Consider the following 19,144-nt stretch of genomic DNA (forward strand, 5'->3'; position numbering starts at 1 on the left):
TAGGGCAGTAATTCCACATTCATCAAATACAGAGGGGAACACCCAGAAAGGAAAGGCTAGAGACTTTCCCTCTTCACCATGTCTGCAGACCTGGATCCCCAACCAGAGACTGCACACTGGGTCTCTCAGGGTGCACACACGGGTGTGCTCTCAGGGTCCATGTCTCTAATTTACTCTTCTTCCTGTTTCTGATTGGAGGGAATATCTGGGCCACTGCCATCATAAAACAGAATCATACAATTGTTTAGATTGTAAAAGACCTCCAAGATCAGCAAACCCAACTGTTTACCCAGCACTGCTAACTCCATCACTAAACCATGTCCTTAAATGCCACATCTACACATCTGTTAAAAGCACCTCCAGAGATGGTGACTCCACCACTGCCATGGGCAGCCTGTTCTATACTTGACAACCCTTTCTGTGAAGAAATTTTTCCTAATATCCTAACTTCCCCTGAAGTATTGAGGCCATTTCTTCTTGTCCTGTTGCTTGTTACCTGAGAGAAGAGACTGACCCCCACCTAAACTACAGCTTCCTTTCAGGTACTTTTAGAAAACAATAAGGCCTCCTTTGGGCCTCATTTTCTCCAGGTTAAACACCCCCCAGCTCCTTCAGCTGCTCTTTATAAGACTTGTACTCTAGACCCTTCACCAGCTTCTTTTCCCTTCTCTGGACACACTCCAGCACCTCAAAGTCTTTCTTGTGAAGGGCTCAAAATTGAACACAGAATTTGAGATGCACCAGTACATTTCACCATCCAAAGACTGCACTGGACCTTCGCAATGTGCATTGCTCATCCACCCACTCCCGCAAAGGATTCCTGTAAAAAAAAACCACCAAAACCCAACTTCCCCAAGGCAGTCATGTGTCACGACAGTGCACAAACTCTGTAGCTGGTCCTGTTGCAGACATGCCCCCATTCCCTAGCACCCAGTCTGCAGCACTCCTCCAAGGCAGTATGAAATGCAGGAAAAGGAAAGAAAGTGTATTTTCTCCCACCTGCTCTGGGCCAGACATGCTCTCAAACAGGAGCTCAGGGACTTGCACATGTGCTGTATTTACATTCCTTTGCTCCCATGAAAATGGCATTAACAGACCACACTCACCTTTCAATTTCTTCTTTCCAAATTTTAATCCAAATAGAGACATCCCAAAACTTTATTTTAGTCCAACTCCATGGAACTTCTGCAAGAGAAAAGAGAAGGCAATTCACAACACATAGAGCAGCACAAACATGTCCTTCTATGCCAAATAAATGGGGGAAACAAACTCCCGAGCACTGTGGCTAGCAGACACAGTTTATCATCTAGAATGCATTAAAATACCAAACAATCTTAAGTTTTCAAGTTGCATCAGTGGGCCACCTTACCTGGGACATGCTGGTCAATTCATCACCTGACATGGCACAAAGAAGGGACCAGTGGAGGAGAAGCTGAAAGGGACGTTCTCATTACATTGGTGCCATATGAAAATGAGAAATACACACCCAGAGCTTGTACTTTAGGTACAGAGGAACTGTGTGTCTACCCAGAGCAAGACCAGCCTCCTTGAAGAGGAGGAAGCAGCGGGAAGCACTGGTTTCCTGTAAATCTGCTGCTGCTTAACACGTGCTGGCTCACACAGTTGTCCATTCCTGGTCATCCTGCATGTTTGGGGCATACCACAATAAAACTTCTCCTCCGCTGGCTGCAAACTGCCTGGCCCAGAAGCTAAGGCCAGGCACCAGAAATGCATTTCAGGCTCTGAATATGTCCTGATAGGAGAGGAATAGAGCATTAAAAAAAAAAAAAACAAAACAAAAAAAAAAAAAAAAAAAAAAAAAAAAAAACCAAAAAAAACCCAACACATCAAAACTGGCTTGTGGTGAAATTTTCAGTGTCCCAATCATCAGACAAGTTTATTTAAAGGCTTTGAAGGTGGTATTGGGGCTGACAACCTAGAGGATCTGTGAACAGGAGAAAAGCTGGCATTGCTCTGTGACCAGGAGCCTGAATCAACAGGAACACTGTAGCAGTTGCTTAAGTGGTCAGTGAGGCAAGCTGGGGCACTTGAGAGAGTCACAGTCTATCCAGAACAAGTTTTCTAGGTAACAGAATGCAGTTTTTAAATTTATCCTATGCTATCTGTGCAGAGCAAGGGTGCCTAAGGAGACAGGAACAGCAAATATATCATATTTTGGAAACACTCACATACAAAGACAGCCTATGCCACTGCCCAAATGCAAGCCTGATACAACACCACCAGTGTGAGCTTGGACTTCATGTGTTTGCAGAAAAAAGGGTAAACTTTAGGGAAAACTCTACAATCCCCACATATGCCAAACTTGTGCTCCAGATGCTCCAGCAAAGCTATATTTAGCAGCTGCAGTTGCATGAACCTGAATTCAGTGAGGGGTTTGGGAGCCTCTCTGTGCCCACTCTACTTGGAAGATGTCCTTTCTCTATTCACTCCTCCAATTGTTTCTGCTCATCGTGACAAGTGCTTTGGTACCACCTCTTCCCAGAACTTCTCTGCCCATGAAGACAAACCACTTAAAGTTAAAATATGCAATGTCACAACCTAAAGCTTTCTTGACCCTGCTGACCCAACTTACTTTCCATCCCTGACCTCAGTCTATCACTTTCAACATATTTCTTCCATGTTTTAGGATTACTATTATGTCTTACAAAACCCTACTAACAAGGACAGAGAGCTCCCCATAAGATGGCGGGAAGAGCAAGACACTCCTCACACACATAGAGGTAAAGACCTCAGATTTCCTGAAGCACCAGGAGTCACAGATCTGAAAATCCCTGATCTGGTAATCCTGGCTGCACAAGGATGGCTGTAATCAAAATATTGATGATTACATGATCCATATGAACTCTGGATGTTGCTGTATTTGCAGAACATTTCAGAAAAACAAAAGTCACTCCTCACTGTCAGCACAAATATGCAAAAGGTTAACTGGTTATAATCATCATATTGATGATTACATGACCCATATGAACCCTGGATCTTCATGTATTTTCCAAAATTTTTAGAAAAACAATCCCCAGCTACCAAACCTCTCCCAGCTGTGTACTCAATTAACAAGGCATATAATTTCAGCAGAGGGTGAAAAAAGGATGTTTATATTTTTGGGGGAGCAGAGAAGCGAAGGTGGTTATAAGCTTTCTTTCATCAGTAATAACATGAAACAAACAATAGACTTTCACATCTTCCAAACAAAAAACCTGAAACTTCCTTCAGCTCTGACACATGGCTTTTGTTAATTACTGTGATTCTTTGAACCCTGGTTTCTGGTGGGACTGCAGCATGACAAGAAGACTGAAACAATACAGTATTTTGATAGGAAAGCATGTAGTTCCCACAGCTTCTCAGTGCATTAAATCAGGATTGCATGCATTGAATGTCTTCATTCAGCAGTAAATTTAAATTACCATCATGGCAGCACAAATACCCTTATGGGCTTTCAATTCCCACAAACCTTTGCCTTTTAGGGAAGACGGGAGATAACTTTGCCACATCCATTTGCACCAATTACCTCTCCAACACATCACTACCACCACACACTCTTGGCATACCTGCTCACTTAGTTAAATCCCAGGAGTTCTGTATGAATCCTTGCCAAGCTGACCTGATCCTCTAGGCAAAACTCAGTTCCTGACTTGCCCAAACCACAATGTCATTTGAAAATGTGTCAGTATTCAATGGGCACACAGATGATGGCATTAAGGGCTGGACACACCCCTATTGCATTGAGGTGTACCCTTTATTTTCATAATATTGCAAATATCTTCCTTTACTGCTTTGTTATTGACTCACACATCTAATCCCCATAGTTCTTTACAGAGGAAAGCCACTCTCAGGAGGGCTGTGGCTTCTGTGCAAGGCTGCCTGCTCACACCCCCTCTGTGACTCTGCACTGTCACACACAGGTGTCTGTTTTCAGTTTGAGAGCTCGCTGACCACCAGCTGTCAGTGTGAAAAGAAACACAAGCAAGTAATGGTGAAATTGTCCCCTTTGGTGGAGCCACAGGTACTGCTCCCGTTTGTCTCACTTATGACAGCTTGTGCAGACACATGTGCTCTCCTGGCTGACCTTGCCTCTTCCTGCCTTTTAGCCCCATTTTTTTTTTCTTAGGTTATTTTAGACTCTCAATTCTACCTGCATGGTCCAACACCTTTGCACTTGAATTTATCAACAACGTCCCTCTGGGTATTTTTTCCCCCACAGATTTCACACATAATCAAAATTCATGCCCCTGTTCAGTTTTCTTTATTTTCCTATTTTTTAAATCTGAGATTCAGTTTCCACTCCAAACTTGCAATGGAATGGGTCATCAGCCTCCTATCACTCACATCTATTTTTAATTACAGTTTTAATTTCTCTTTATGCTTTCCAGGGGAAAAAAAAATTAAAATTATCAGGGAAAAAAGGTTATCTCATATTTCTTTTGTTGTGTGGCTTAAGTACTTCTCAAATTTTGGTAGGACAATTTCATGGCCTCCTTTTCCTGAATTAATTAAAAACCCATAAACACACAAAAAACATTCTACAGTCAGAAAAAAAAGGCAATTTCCTGTTTGTGTTAATTTTCCCTGGCACCAGCTATGGTCAGGCAAAGTGAAGCACTGCTTCAGTCTCCTCTAGTTGCTTTCCACAGTCTGTGTCAGCCCTTCTGGACTCTTTGTTGTTCCGCTTTTCACTTGATTATTTTTGGATTTGCTTCATTTATTTTTACCCCAGGTACACAGCATTGTCAGTAATCAACTGGGGCTCAGAGCATCTGAGCACTCATGTAGGCCCCCTCAGCTTAATAGGACAACGTGTTGCTTCCCCATGTTTTCAGGCCCTATAGCAGAAATTATTTAAAGCTTGAATTCCCATTTCTCACAGGGAATTGGGGGTACAAGCTACAAATAAATTATCCCCTCTCACCACAGAAAACTGTTGTACCTACGGGGCTCTATGAACTTTCTGCTGCTCACACATCTGCAATGTGTGATAATCCACATATTGACAGTCCACCTGCTTTATGGCTGCTGACAGTCTGATCAAGAGCTCTGGGTGTTTCAATAGCCACAATGAGAAGCTTCTTTGACAAATCTTGAATAGGAAAGTGATGTTTTCTCACAACCCAAATTCTGCCTCATTTAAGAGAGGTAGAAGTGAGGTGGGTCAAGGTAATCCCAAGTACAGGTTGGGCAGGGAATGGATTGAAAGCAGACCAGAGGAGAAGGGCTTGAGGGAGCTGCTGGATGAGAAGCTCAACATGAGCTGGCTGTGTGCACTCAGCCCAGAGAGCCAAACGTGTCCTGGGCTGCACCCAGAGCCCCGTGGGCAGCAGGGCAGGGAGGGGATTCTGCCCCTCTGCTCTGCTCTGCTGAGACCCACCTGGAGCACTGCATCCAGCCCTGGGCTCCCAACACAGGAACCACAGGGACCTGCTGGAGCCAGCACAGAGGAGCCACCAAGGTGATCAGAGGAATGGAGCAGCTCTGCTGTGATGAAAGGCTGAGAGAATGGGGGTTGTTTAGCCTGAAGAAGGGAAGGCTTTGGTGGGATCTTAGAGCAAATTTCAGTACTTCGGCTACAAGAGAACTTGAGAAGAACTTTCAGCAAGGCACATAATGCCAGGACAAGGGTGAATGGCTTCAAACTTAAAGAGAGTAGGGTTTTATTAGATATTAAGCAGAAATTCTTTACTGGGAGGATGATGAGACACTGGCACAGCCACCCAGAGAAGCTGAGGGTACCTCATGCCTGGAGATTCTCAAGGCCAGGCTGGATGGGGCTCTGAGCAACCTGGACTAGTGAAACGTGTTCCTGCCCATGGCAGAGGAGTTGGAACAGGACAATATTTAAGGTTCCTTCCGACCTAAACCATTCCACAATTCAATGATTCGGCTTGAGAACACAACTGCAAAGCTCCTCCTGCATGAGAGGTAAGTTGCAATGAGCTACGACACGTGGGCTTTGCAAAGGTTCACTGAGGGCTGTACTGCAAACTGGAGGAGGAGGGAGGCATTTCCCACCACCACAGCCTTAAATGGCAAAATGACAAAAGGCATGGCACAAGCTGGATGAATGCAGAGCAGATGTTGTGGATGGAAAACATGTCTCTTTTCTTGGCCCTGTTTCTCTGGACAAAGCTATATGATACATCAGATTCAATGATAAATATGAATTAGAATATACTTAGTGCCTCTGTTCCTATCACTTCATTCCCAGACTCTGTGAAATGATCCATGTTAAATACAATCATTTTTGGAAGGTTTATTTTAATCCAGATCATGGGGTGTAGTTCAGTACAGACTGAAATTCCTGCCCAAGCAGTGGTCATATCAGATCTGAGGAGGCAGTGCTGAAGTATGAGAAGCAAGCTCGTAGAAATGAGGAGAATTAGTCAGAAGGACAAGGTTTCTCCAGTCAGTTTTGCCACCAAATATCCTGTGGTATGTGTATGCACAAAAAACTTTAAACAACCCTGTGCAGGTACAGATTCAGAAAGCGTATCATGCCTCCACTCACCTTTCCAGGTCAGGTCAGTTTTTGCACAAAAGTTTGAGTTTTTAAAAAAATTTCTGTTTAGATGATGTAATGATCACAAATACCCACTGATCTTAGAATTCTATTATTTTTCATGCTAAACTACTAAATTTCCAACCAATAACTCAACGTATGAGAAAATAGATCCCGGAGAGTAAGCATCATGACAAAAAAGGTTGAAAACCTCTTTTTTCCACTCATTGCTCTTGGTGGAGTAGTGATGTTAAATACAAGATCTCAGTCCCTAAATTTTGAACATGTATCACTTTACGCTGGATTTGGAGGCACATCTGAGAAAATACTAAGGATTTAAAACATATCAGGTCCTCAACCTCCCTGTTTTATCCATGGCCTTGTGCTGGAGCTGGATAGTTACAATCACTCACGGGTATTGCAAAAGAAGGACATCACAGAGCCGTGTTTGCCAAGGCTCTGGTAAAGCAGCACTAAGGCCTGGCACACCTGGCACAAACTGACCTTCCCATGTGCCACACAAAGGCGTGTTTGCCAAGAGGCCCCTTTGAACTGGAGCTGTACTAACTGTTTCAGTCAAATTTGTCAAATTTTGGTTCCAAAGAGAACAATGCATATGCTCTTCCTTACCAAAAGAAGACGCAAAAATTTCAGCCATTAGAAGTAATTAGTATTAATCATCTTTCAGCACTGAACTACATTACTATTTGCATTTCTCCACCCCTCCTTACATCCTCTTGTGTTTGAATACCTCAAGAGCAAAACAGGGAATACCATGTGTTGTACCACTCCCTGCTTTGCAAACACAGAAAGTGAGCTGCAGAGTGGACAACCAAAATGTGTGTTTTGAATCCAAAAACTACTCTTTTTCAGGACTGAAATCAGATTTGGCAAAATTAAAACCTGGCATAAGTTTAAGGCACTGTAAGTGGTCACTCCTGCCATCAGGGTTTACAAAAGCAGTGTAGCCTCTGGTTTAGCTCTACTGACTCGGTGCGACGAGTTTGAAAGTATCCCTGAAACCTCCCTGCTTTTTCCACACCTGAACAGGTATTGTGGATGAGGTGAGCCAGCCCTACAGCTATTTTCTGGTGCTGTTCCAATCTATATATACAGAAAGCCATGGAACTCCGCGCTCCCACCCCTACACTCCAATGTGCCAATGCAATTAGCTGTAATTGCTGGGAAACAGGCTCAGTCTGTTATCTGCCACGTCTTAAAGTAATGATCCAACATCCTCCATCTGTCTTCATTAAAACACTCTTTAAACTGACACCGGGGTGGCAGTCAAAAAACTGCATTCAGCTCCTCTGGGTGGGTTAGTAGCGACGACGCTCAAGTTACGGATCAACAGCTGTGGCTGCGGCGGAGCGGGTTCCCAAAGAGAAAGGCAGGCTGATCCCTCTGGAACAAACAATAGCAGCTTCCCCGGGCGGCTGCTGCTGCTCCCGCTCCTGCTACTGCTCGGAATCATGCACAGCTCAGCTCACTCCACCCAGACGTCTCTCAGCTCGCCCGTAGGCAAAGCTCAACCCCGAGCGCTTTGATTAAGCTCGGCAAAACTCATGGATCTGAAAAAAAAAACCCCTCAAGTTTCTGTCCCCCCGCGCACCGCCCCGAAACCGGCAGGAAAAACGAGAGAGCGGAAGGAACGCGTTCAGTCTTACCCTTGAAGGCTTGTAAAAGTCACAGCAACAAAGTTGCTGCCCTCCATAGCACTCCGGTACACTCCTCTCTTCTCATTTACACTCAGCTTTATCCCCTCCCAAGACCGACGGCTTCGCTCGCAGTCGCAGCGCCAGGACATTCACCTACGGCCGCAAACCTTATCTGCGCCGCGCGATGGGCATCGCGTGTCCTCTCCGACACCTTAAAATCCGCCGCTGACTCGCTCTGACATACAATGTCCCGGCAACTACACTTACTCCAAGTTCCCTACTTCTTACTTCAGTCACTGGGCTTGGCTCCTTGCCAACTCCTTTTTTTTTTTTTTTTTCTCTTTTCCTCCCCTTTTTCTTTTTTTATATTCTGTTTCCTGTAGGGAGGGAGAGTGTAGTAGCTCCCTTAAAAATAAAATGTTTCAGTGCTACAAACTGTGAAGGAGTAAAGCAGAAAAGCAGAGCACCTAGGCTTGGGGAACCCCAATTAACTCCAGAGGAAACAGCTGCTTGCTGTACCTACCTCCTGCCGACGCAGAAGCTTTCAAAAAGAAAGCAAGCAAATAAAAGAGTCCAACATATCAAATTGTTTTCAAAAAGGATGAACTTAGGAAGGGATCCATTTCTTAGCAGCAGCCCCTCTCTCTGTGTCTGTAACACCGGAGCTGGTCAGGACTCCTTAAACCCAGAGACACAGTCCTACAAGCTGATCCCAAGGCTCCACCTCACCCACTTTCCAAAGTTGTGAGTAGAAAAAACTCTGCAGAGAAAAGCCTCATAGAGCACAATTGCATAACTCAACCACAGGGCTTCCTCCAGCCAGCCAGAGGATTGCTTCGGCACCGAATTGCTTGCTCATCCCGAGAGCATGACCTGCCCCTGTGCTCTGGGACACCTGCCCGACCACACCATGGTCACAGGGACCCTCCTCACCAGAACCCCCCAGCACCCTCATGAGCCTTCCAACATTCCCACCTCATTTTCCCACTTTAACAAACAAAACATTCACTTTTTTCCCCAAGGTGTGGGACTTTTCACAATACAGTGCCCTCCTATATGCCAGTCCCCTGGTATTTTACCTGCCAGCTGCTCTGATCTTCCAGACCAAAACTGGGGCAACTGCAACTTTAATCCACTTCTAGCTTCCCTATACCTGTGAATGGGAATTATTTTTAAAGCACCATATTCCTTACATAGTCACGTTCACAGTAATGCCTGCCAGGAACATCTCCATGTATTGTGACAACACAAGAAACTTCAGCATTTCTACGTGTACTTGTGTCTGAGTTTTCCTACAGGGAAATTCATAAACACTGTTAAAATTAATTTCATACCTACCCACTTGAATGCAATAATCAGCTGATTAATTATAGTAACACAAGAGTCAAGGCTTTGCCAAAGAGTATTTTCTACAAAATGAAATTTTCTGTAGTCAAGAGGATAGATAGGTATGGAGGACTCTGGAAGCTGCAGTGGTAGTGCTCCAGTGCTGGTCATGGAGGTTAAGGAACAGAGTGGCAATGAAGAGGACATTCTTAACACCATAAGCAATTTCTGAAAGATGAAATAGAGTCTGTGCCCTTTACTATGACTTCAGGGATATTCCAACTACACCAATTTGAGACAATGCTTGCTGAACTGTCTTCCTAGTTCGGACACACATACTAACAGCCAACATGGGACGTGGCACATAGGACTGATGTCCTGAAGATCCAGGTCATTTTCAGATGATTATGACCTTGACAGCATCCAACTGGAAAAGAAATTCCCCTTGCACTAGCCATTTTTCTTTTTGCCACCCACACCTCATTTCAACAGCAGCAGCCTAAGTATCACATTTTTTCCTGCAAGAAAAAGTACAAGGATCTGGATTAATTTTGATCCTTCTACATATTTGGAGAACCCCTTGGTTTTACCTCATTCTGGAATTTTCCTCCTTCTTATAACTTTCATCTGCTTTTCTTCATGACATTTTAATGTTAGTTGACTACAAGTCATTCTACACAACTTCTGCTTTCTTTGCTGCTGTCTTTATACTTAAATGTTACCACTTTGGCCTCAGCCACAGTAATTTCTTCTTTCTTAGAGTTAGGTTTGTCTACTTAATTTGACACACAACTGGAACCAACCATAAAGTCACCCAGCCTTGGGTCTTGTTTAGACTTTAAAATAACTAAGGGTTTAGAAGGCTGTTTTATGATTTTTCTTGGCACTGAAAGTACATCTCACATACATTGACCGTGACTTTTTCCCTCAGCTATGCTTTCATTGTGGACTCCAGTGAACCTCCTCACGCAGGGAAGCTTAACCCACATGGAAGCACAGAGCACTCAGAAGAGCAGGAGAGACTCAGGGTTATGAGCTCAGCTCTGTGTTCTCTTGTCCTTGCCTTACACTTTGTTCCCTGGATAGCATCTTCACAATCTCCACACAATTTGTATCCTCCTTAGGAGATTTCCAAACCAGGGAAATCTGCTAAGGATTTCCATGGCGGGGAGCACTGCTGCCTGCAGTGGCACTTGCTGAAATTTCACCTCCTGTACAAAGGGTGTACACATAGGCTGTGTGTTTGAGTGTCCCTGAAGCCTGCATGGTTTGGGCAGAGATTCAGCTGGACAGATGCAATAGGGTAGCAGTCACTTGCCATGATCCACAGTGGTGGGAAGTTAAATCTGCAGTTTTTCCAGTAAATGAGCTGTCTTCCTGGCCAAGGAGCCTCCTCCATACCATGCCCCTTCACCCTTAAATCCTCCGCTTTCCCAGTGCCCACTAGTCATAGAGGTCTAACTAGGGTGGGATGGATTTAAATTCATGCCATTACGACCTTACCCACTGACTTAATCTGGGAAAGTGACTACATTCCTTCAGCCTCTGCAGCATTTCAACTGTAATCAAGATGCAGAACTGAAGCCACACTAACACTGTTTTTAAAGGGTGCTCTCAGCCCACTCTCCAGATTAGATTTGGTCTTCCTTCAAACAGCAAAGCTGACAGAGCAGAGGACTATCTCAGGAGCACCCAGAACCCAAACGTGTCTGGTGACCTAGAAACATTTTGAATGTCTTAATATGCCCTTGAGCCACTGGAGCAAACTAGAGGATAGGAAAGAAACAAAAGAGAAGCACACCCTGGAGCATCCCACAATGTAGACTTAAATCAAATGCCAGTCCTTGAGAGAGGAGAGTTCTCTCCCTATGATATTCAATTTTTAAAATTACTGATTTTTAAAATTGCTCGTCTTGATGCCTTCCCAATGATCCAATATATTTCAAAAGGAGAACTGATGGTCTTTGCTTTCCTTTACTCTCTTAGCTGCACTCTGCCACTCCTGAACTGCAAGGTTTGATCTGCACTCATCTGCAGATGAGTGATGGTACCACGCTCTGACGAGCCACGCTGGGCTCATCCCCCAAGCCCTGAGCTGATGCAATCTCCAGGGATCACTTCCACCCACCCAACCTCATCTCCATCTCCCAGAACAGCACAAGGGCATCGCTCAGTTCCTACCCATGCCAGTCACTGTTCCAGAATAAACCTTTCTGCATGGCTCTGGAGGGCTTCCTCACAAACCCCCAAGGGTTAGCCTTAGATGACTGAAGTACCTCCTACAGCCTACACTTCCCTTGTCCCAACTTTCCCCACTAGTCCTGACCAGTGAGGAGCTCCTTGTACAGGGGAGGGATGAGTAGCTCACTTCACTGTGGGGACACCTGAAACATCTGTTATTATGAGCACCTGCAATAGGTCCAAGGGGTCAGATGGTTTTCCAACGAGAGATTTTCTGTATTCTCTTCTTGCTAAAAGTCAGAGTAAGATGCACAAAAAATACCGGACTGAAAGGAACAAACCAGGACATTATTGTCCACTCCTTGGCTATGAGAGAATTGTTTTACAAACAGTAAAGGAGAACATCCAAGCTGTAAACTGCTGTAGTCCAGGAAACACCAGCACAATCATAAGGTGAATAACAAAAGACCAAGGACTCCAAAATAAGCTGTATAACACATAAAGTGGCAGTTTTCTTGATCTCTGTAGAGGACCCTACTGGTAGAATGCACACCACAACTCTGCAGAGGAAGGGAAAACTAAATCCTATGTGGTGTTGTTATCATGACCTGCCTGTGGGTGGAAAATGAAATAGGAGAGGAAGGTAATGTCATGAAGTGACCAGTTGTTCTAGAGCTGTCCTTGCCTTTTGGGAGCTACTCAGCTCAACTCATTTTACCACTCCTCCAAGGAATTCCAAATTAACCCAATTTGAAGGGTGTTCTGGATTCCTACCTTTGCATCCATCTCTTTGGATATAATCTGTGGTGCAGCTCTAGCAGGTTCATATAGAAGTATTCCCAAACTTCAGCAGTTACTCCAGAAGCTGTGAGCTGTCCCAGTACACACCACATGGAAATGGTCACAAAATAGCTTCTGTGAATGTGTGTGGAATAACCTGAGTCACACTGATCAGGATATGGTAGTGTGCCAGTTACCTTCAGCAGGGAAGGAAGGATGAGTGTGTGGCTAGAGATGCCTTTTCTCCACAATTCCCCTTGCCCAGTATTCCAAGCCCTTAACAAACAATGGCCAGCTAAAGAAAATAATGAGAAAGAATAAAGAAAAAAAAAAAAAAAAAGCCCAGACTCTTGTCTTTAAAAAGAAAGCAACAACTTGTTCTGGAAACTGTTGATCTCATCTTCCTGGCACCAACCCCTGCAGATGTGATATCATCTGATGTTTTAAAACAGAAATTGCAGTAATGTCTCTTAGGTGTCACCTTTGCCGCCCTTAGGAGATGGAGCCGAAAACCTTCTGGTCAAAAAACTAGGGGTTCAGATGCTCAGATTACACTGAAGAGCAGAAAAAAGTGCGGAAGAAAATCAATTCTGCAGGGAGCAAAGCCCAAGGCTACCTCATTTCTGAGTCCAGTTCCCACCAGATTTGGGATCTTGTGTTTACAAACTCCCTCCTGGCCAAAAATTTCACTGCTCTGGGAGGGAAGATTCTGTTGCAAGGAGAGAGGTCTGAAATGTTTTCTGTGATCCAGTGAGGAACTGAGTGACTTGATGGACACAGACATTGGAGAGAGTTGATGGAGATCCTCCTGTCTCAGTATTACATTCCTGCAATAAAAATCTGTGGTTTTGCCTTTGCCCATGACACTGCATGTGCCTGGCTGCACCGGCAAAGCCGGGGATTAATCCCCTGCCCAGCAAACCCCAGAGGTGTCCACACTGCCTTTAACACTTATTTCCTAATCATCACCAGTGAAAAAGAGGGGAATCCCAGAGGGATGCCTGGGAGGGCTCGTTCAAAGGTAATCATACAAATGTGAATAGAAAAAAAAATCAATAGCTGAGGGCAAAGCGGCAGCCCAGCTCCTTAGAGCCCCTGAGGACGGTGTCCTTTGTAACAGGGGTGTTGCACAAGGACCATGGCTGCTACTGGCAAGGCAGCAGCTGCCACAAACACACATGCCGTGTGTGGTGACACTTCAGATGCTGCCACTTGTCCACTCCTCAGATACAGATCAAAAAACCCAGCTCAAACCACTGAGGAATTCAGATACCCCTCAGTGGGACCCCGTGGTTGAACACACAGAGGAAATCCAACCCATGCCAAGCCTCCACATTTTACAGAGACTTCCCACAATCTTCCATACCTTTCTGCACTAGGTATGGGTGTAAAGGGTGGGAAGTCCCTGGATCTGCATGGAGTAGATGGCTTCTGCATTCTGTACAGCATCTGGGATTTGTTTAGGTTCTTCATGGTTTCATTACATATTGCTCTAAAGATCAACTATCCATTCCATGAAAGACTTAGTGACGTTCTGAGAGAATTCCTGTAAATAACATGTCACATCCATTATACTCATAAGCATTTTAACCATAATTCCAAATTGAACATAATGTATGCATGTATATCTCTACTGTGTCTTTTCCAGGTTACAATTATATCTATCCTGCCAGGATAAATATGGAGGCAACTTACTGCCTGCCACAAAATTACTCCTAGTATCAAATTATCTTTTTTGATTTTTTTCTAGCATTATTTAATGAATTAATTACGTGTTCAAGGCTTGGCTAGATTAACCTGGTGGAAGGTGTTCTGTCCATGACGGGATGTTGGAGCCAAGATGATCTTTAAGGTCCCTTCAACCCCAATCATTCTACACTACTATAATTAGGCTTTTATTATGTTATTGTAGTTTTTGATGGCTAGATTTTGATAAGCCAGCCCACTTCAGGGAGGTCAGAGGGCCTTGGGGGTGACCAACTGATGTTCACTTTAGGGATGTGCAGCAGGACCAGCATTCCATTGAGCCATGATCTCAAAAGGGGATGTGAGCACACAGGAGTATAATACTGTAGTGCTACAATAATTTGTAGTGGTGATGACTGGGACTGAGTTGGCTTCTGGACCTGTCAGAACTCAAGTTCTGTGAACTTTGAGTAGAACAAGGAAACCCCTGCCTGGTAGCAATGGAGGATGCTCTGGAAAAAAAAATAGCCATCATAAAAAACAAGGCCCAGGGAGCCTAATATATTGACAAGAGAGAAGTTGGCTCCCCTGTGGAATGTGAAACTTTAGGTAATTAAACAAAAATCTAAAATATCTGTACCAACAAAATATGACATAAATAAGCACAAAACAATTTATTTCCCTGGATTTTTCCCCAACGAAACTGCATGACATTTTAATCAACAGTTTGCACTTAAATTGCAGCACCACCTTGGCAGTAAATAACCCATATATATCCACAGCTGTGCCAGATCCCAGCACTGCCAGCCTTTGCTTTTATTCAGTGCAAGTTTAATTTATGTTATATTGTTCCTGCATCTGTTCCCCAGGTATTTAACAGAAGAGCATGTTCCTTTGCACTTGCTTGGCTGAGAGCAAAGACATGTATTATTCCCATCTCCGTGCACATGGGCAGTCAGTGTTTAGGCAATGAATTCCTGTAAACTGAGATAGAAGTTGTGCATGTGAATCCCTCTGCAGCCTTTTGAAGGAGAGGAACAGCCTGGTGGGTGCCTGTGGCCCTCAGGATGTGATGGCAGAGTGAAGGAGGGCATGCTCCTCACCCAGCAGCTCAGGAGAGCCCAGAGGAGACAGCAGCAGCTAAGCCAGTGAGAAATGTGCAGTGCACACAGCCACAAGGTTGAGGGTGTGTAACTAATTTGAGGTTAATCACTGCCATTTCTTGTGTTGGGATATGATGCAGTACCACAGAAGATCCCTTTAAAAACAAGGAGATACGGGAAAGGAAGAGGTAGGTATTTAAACACTGTATTCCAAGTGCTACCCTTTGTCATACCACTTCTGATTTTCATGTGCTGCTTAAGGGTTGAATAAATTGTGGGCCTCATAAGGAGGGACAGCATTTCCTATTTTTGATAGAGTAATCAAGGCTTTGTTGGTGTATCTCCAGAAGGCAATGACACACAGCCTCAAACTGGTAATGTACTATATGAAGATACACAACAAAAATACCCCACATTATCAAAGGACTCTGGGACTAAAGGGAATGAATTAAGGTTTCAACAGTACTGTGCAGCACCAAATGCCTAGTCAGGAGAAATAAAGAAAGTAGTTTTCTTAATAAGGAAGTACAAAAACCCACAAAACCCATGGTCCTTTATCTTGGTGTGGCACTGAAGCATAAAAGCTCAACCATTTTTGGTGCCTCCTCCCCACAAGGAGATAGATAATCTTTAGATAATTACAGGATATCCCAGATTAAAATAATAGAAAGAGAGGTGGAAACTGCATGAGGATTAGTGCAGACAATGAGAAACTGTGCTCTTAAGCAAAATCTCCAGGGCGTGTTTTGTTATTTTAGGTTCTTTTTGTGCTGTGTTCCATTATTTCCAAATCTTCATTTTCAACTTTCTTAGCAGCCTCTTAACATGTAAAGGGAACCTACAAGAACACTGGAGAGGGAATTTAGACAAAATCTTGCAGTGATAGAACAAGTGGGAATGGCTTTAAGTTGAAAGAGAGTAGGTTTATATTAGATATTAGAAGAATTATTTCTGTGAGAGTGGTAAGACACTAGCCCAGGCTGCCCAGAGGAGCTGTGGATGTCCCATCCCTGCAACCAGGCTGGATGGGGCTTTGAACAGCCTGGTCTGGTGGAAGTTGTGCCTGCCCATGGCAGGGGCCTTGGAAATACATGATTTATTGTCCCTTCCAGTCTAAACCATTCATTGATCCTATGATTATAACCTTGAATCCTGGCAAAAAAAAACAACATGTTCCTCATTTCAGATGTGTCATATCTCAAAAGCAGAGCTCTGCAATGCTCTGCCTGTGGCCCAGCTCCACACTGGGCTGCTGGTGCCCCCGTGCCCAGCTGCCCATGTAGCTGCTTAGGCTGGTTTGACAGCAAATATTCACAGGGCTTGAGGTAAGCAGAAATGTCTTCTAAGGACTGTTAGTATCTGGCCAAGTTCCCTGGGTGAAGCCAAGTACTAGAAAACGCGTGTAATCCCTAAAGACTCTGTAAAGATGGTGTAATCAGAAGAGAATATATGCTTTGTGTCAGCAAATGAAAGTCATAATTTCTCTTAGAAAAGCACGATTGGATTAGCTCTGGGGTTGAGAGTGGTACAGAGATGTAAACAGGTCAGACAGAGGTCTGAGTGTTTCTTTGGATGCCATCTGCTTAACAGGTGGTGTCTGCCCAGGCAAGGACTTGAATTTTTTCCTACAATCACATTGCTGTTTTGGCCATAGGAGAAAAAAACAGCATGAAACACAAAGGGGATAGTCAAAGGCAGTGTCCCAAGTGAGTTTGCAGAGCATATTTGGAAAGAGTGTATTTACACTAGTCCAGCAAAAAATGCTGAGAAAAAATGCTGTTTGTAAACCAAAATAAAGAAAAGCACATTTGCCTGGCCAGTCGACCTGCAGTACAACTTTGCAGCAAGGGCTGATCAGAAATGAAACTGGTGACAATCCAGAGAATGACAATCTCTGGCAAGCACACAAAGTCAAAAGTAATGTCTGGTGTCCAGCTGTAGCTGGGAAATCTCTCTAGCGTGTGGTGAAGTTGTGCTTCACACAGCTATACCTTGAGACTCCCAAAAATGCCTGGGGCATGAGACAATCATGCCAGTGAGGCATGAAATTTAAAGAGACCAAAGTGTATATTGCTTCATTAATCAATATCTGATGTAGTGGAAAGTTTTGGGATTAATGGTTTCTTGGAAAGTTGTTTCAGCAGCTGATCTTGCAAGTGTTCTACGATTTTGTTCAGGTTTTTGGTTTTTGTTGCAAGTCTTTTGCTTCTTAATGAAACAAGAAGAGGCCTCCATGGAGGCTCTACATCACATGAAGAGGAGAAAAGGAATGCATTTATGGAGCTGTTAAGGCCAGGCAGCAGAAGCAAAAGAATTCACTTCAGGAGCAAACCAGGATGAAGAGAAACAGCCCTAGAATTAGAAATAAATTTAAAGACAAACCCAATTGCTTGATGGATATAGTAGTAAGGAAAAGCACTGGAAACCAGTGAATTTAATCTGGGATGCCTGTGTGTTTGCAGGCAGTGGAGCCTGGAGGTTCCTGAAAGGTACCTGAAAGTCTGACACAGGCATTGAGGCACCAATTGATCTTGCAGCAGGTAGGGCTGAACAGGATGTTAATTGGGCTAGTCATGGTTTGCAGTCCCACAAATAAATAAATATAAATCAGCATTAGATTCAGTTTATGCTCATATAGCAGCTCCTATAAATTCAGCAGCTCAGGAGGAGATGCACTCCAATTTGGGTGGCTTTGCTGTGGGGGAGCAGCCCTTAGGATACATCTATCCCAGCCAGTGCAAAGACAGAGCCCTCGGGGAAAAACACTCAGAGGACATGGCTGGAAGGGTGGAGGGGTCTGGAAGGCAAGGGAAAGCAATCCTAACTGGAATGCAAGACATCACTCTCTTGCAAGCATGCATAAATTAAGCAAAACTATTGTTCTGGCTCCCCTCACACCTGTACCTTTTGTACTCTTGTAAAGCCAAATCTGTACATTTAAGATGGGAAAGTAAACAAAGTCTTGTTTGTCCAAGAAGGGAAACGGCAGGTAGGGAATGCATTGGCAGCATTTCACAAGACAACAAGAGTACAAATCGCACACTGCAGCTCTTACTGAAGGACAGGGGAAAGCAAGTGGAGATCTAAATATTAAACTTGTGGGTAATCCAGGTTCCCACTGAAACTGCAACCTGCAGTAACTGCACATCCCAGTAAACTCAGACCCACCGGAATAACAGAGCAGGAAGGAAGCCATGGATTCAGGAGTAACACTGAATCACCTATGGAGGCAGGCAAGGACGTGCACAGGCCCCTGGAGTGAGTCAGGGAAAGGGAAAAGGAGTCTTGTTTATCTATGGATCACAGCCCTGTCTGCAACCCTTTCACTGCCCCTGCTTAGAGTATGGCATTGGGAGCACTGGCAAAATCAGAACATTCCACCTTTAAAGTGTGAAAATCGCCTTTAAATATTTAAATATGCATAAAGATTAGGTATAGGTCTACAGACTGTAGAGCAGAACTCACCTCTGACTTTTCCTGCTGCATGAGTCTCGGGTACCCAGGTGGGTTTTCCTCCTTACCTCTACACCACTTTACAGGTGTGCAGGAACAAAGTCCTGCTCCTCCTGCAGCCAGCGCCGAGCACATTAAAACTTATATGGGTCCCAGACTGGACCCATGAGTGTAAGGGGCTGGACTGATACCCAGACTAAACACTGCCAATCTGACTGTGTGGAAGGCGAGTCCAGAGTGTCCCTCTAGCACAGACTGGTCACAACCAGGGATCTGTCTTTGATAGAGACGAGCTATTCCCAGTGAAACTGCGTTGTTTCCTGGCTGATCTGAAGAGAGCTATACTGTTACCAAAACAGCATGATTTACTGTGATACCACCAAATTAGCCTACCTTCCAGTGATCTTTATTTTGCTTAAGCCTGCAATAGTGACTTTCAGTAATGCAAA

General features: G+C 44.2%; 1 protein-coding gene across 1 annotated transcript in view; it reads right to left on the bottom strand.

Moving 5' to 3' along the window:
• The window catches only part of LOC131570955 (phospholipid-transporting ATPase ID-like), a 73,695-nt gene extending 65,281 nt beyond the window's left edge, over positions 1 to 8,414 (bottom strand). Inside the window, exons 1-2 of the mRNA XM_058823409.1 lie at positions 8,176 to 8,414; positions 1,107 to 1,185 (exon numbers count right to left, since the gene is read on the bottom strand). Coding sequence (XP_058679392.1) covers positions 1,107 to 1,149 — 43 coding nt within the window. The 5' untranslated portion in view covers positions 1,150 to 1,185; positions 8,176 to 8,414. The remainder of the gene's footprint in view (positions 1 to 1,106; positions 1,186 to 8,175) is intronic.
• Positions 8,415 to 19,144: the final 10,730 nt, after the last annotated feature.

This window comes from Ammospiza caudacuta, chromosome Z (assembly GCF_027887145.1).
Source record: "Ammospiza caudacuta isolate bAmmCau1 chromosome Z, bAmmCau1.pri, whole genome shotgun sequence".
In the NCBI taxonomy this organism is placed as follows: Eukaryota; Metazoa; Chordata; class Aves; order Passeriformes; family Passerellidae; genus Ammospiza; species Ammospiza caudacuta.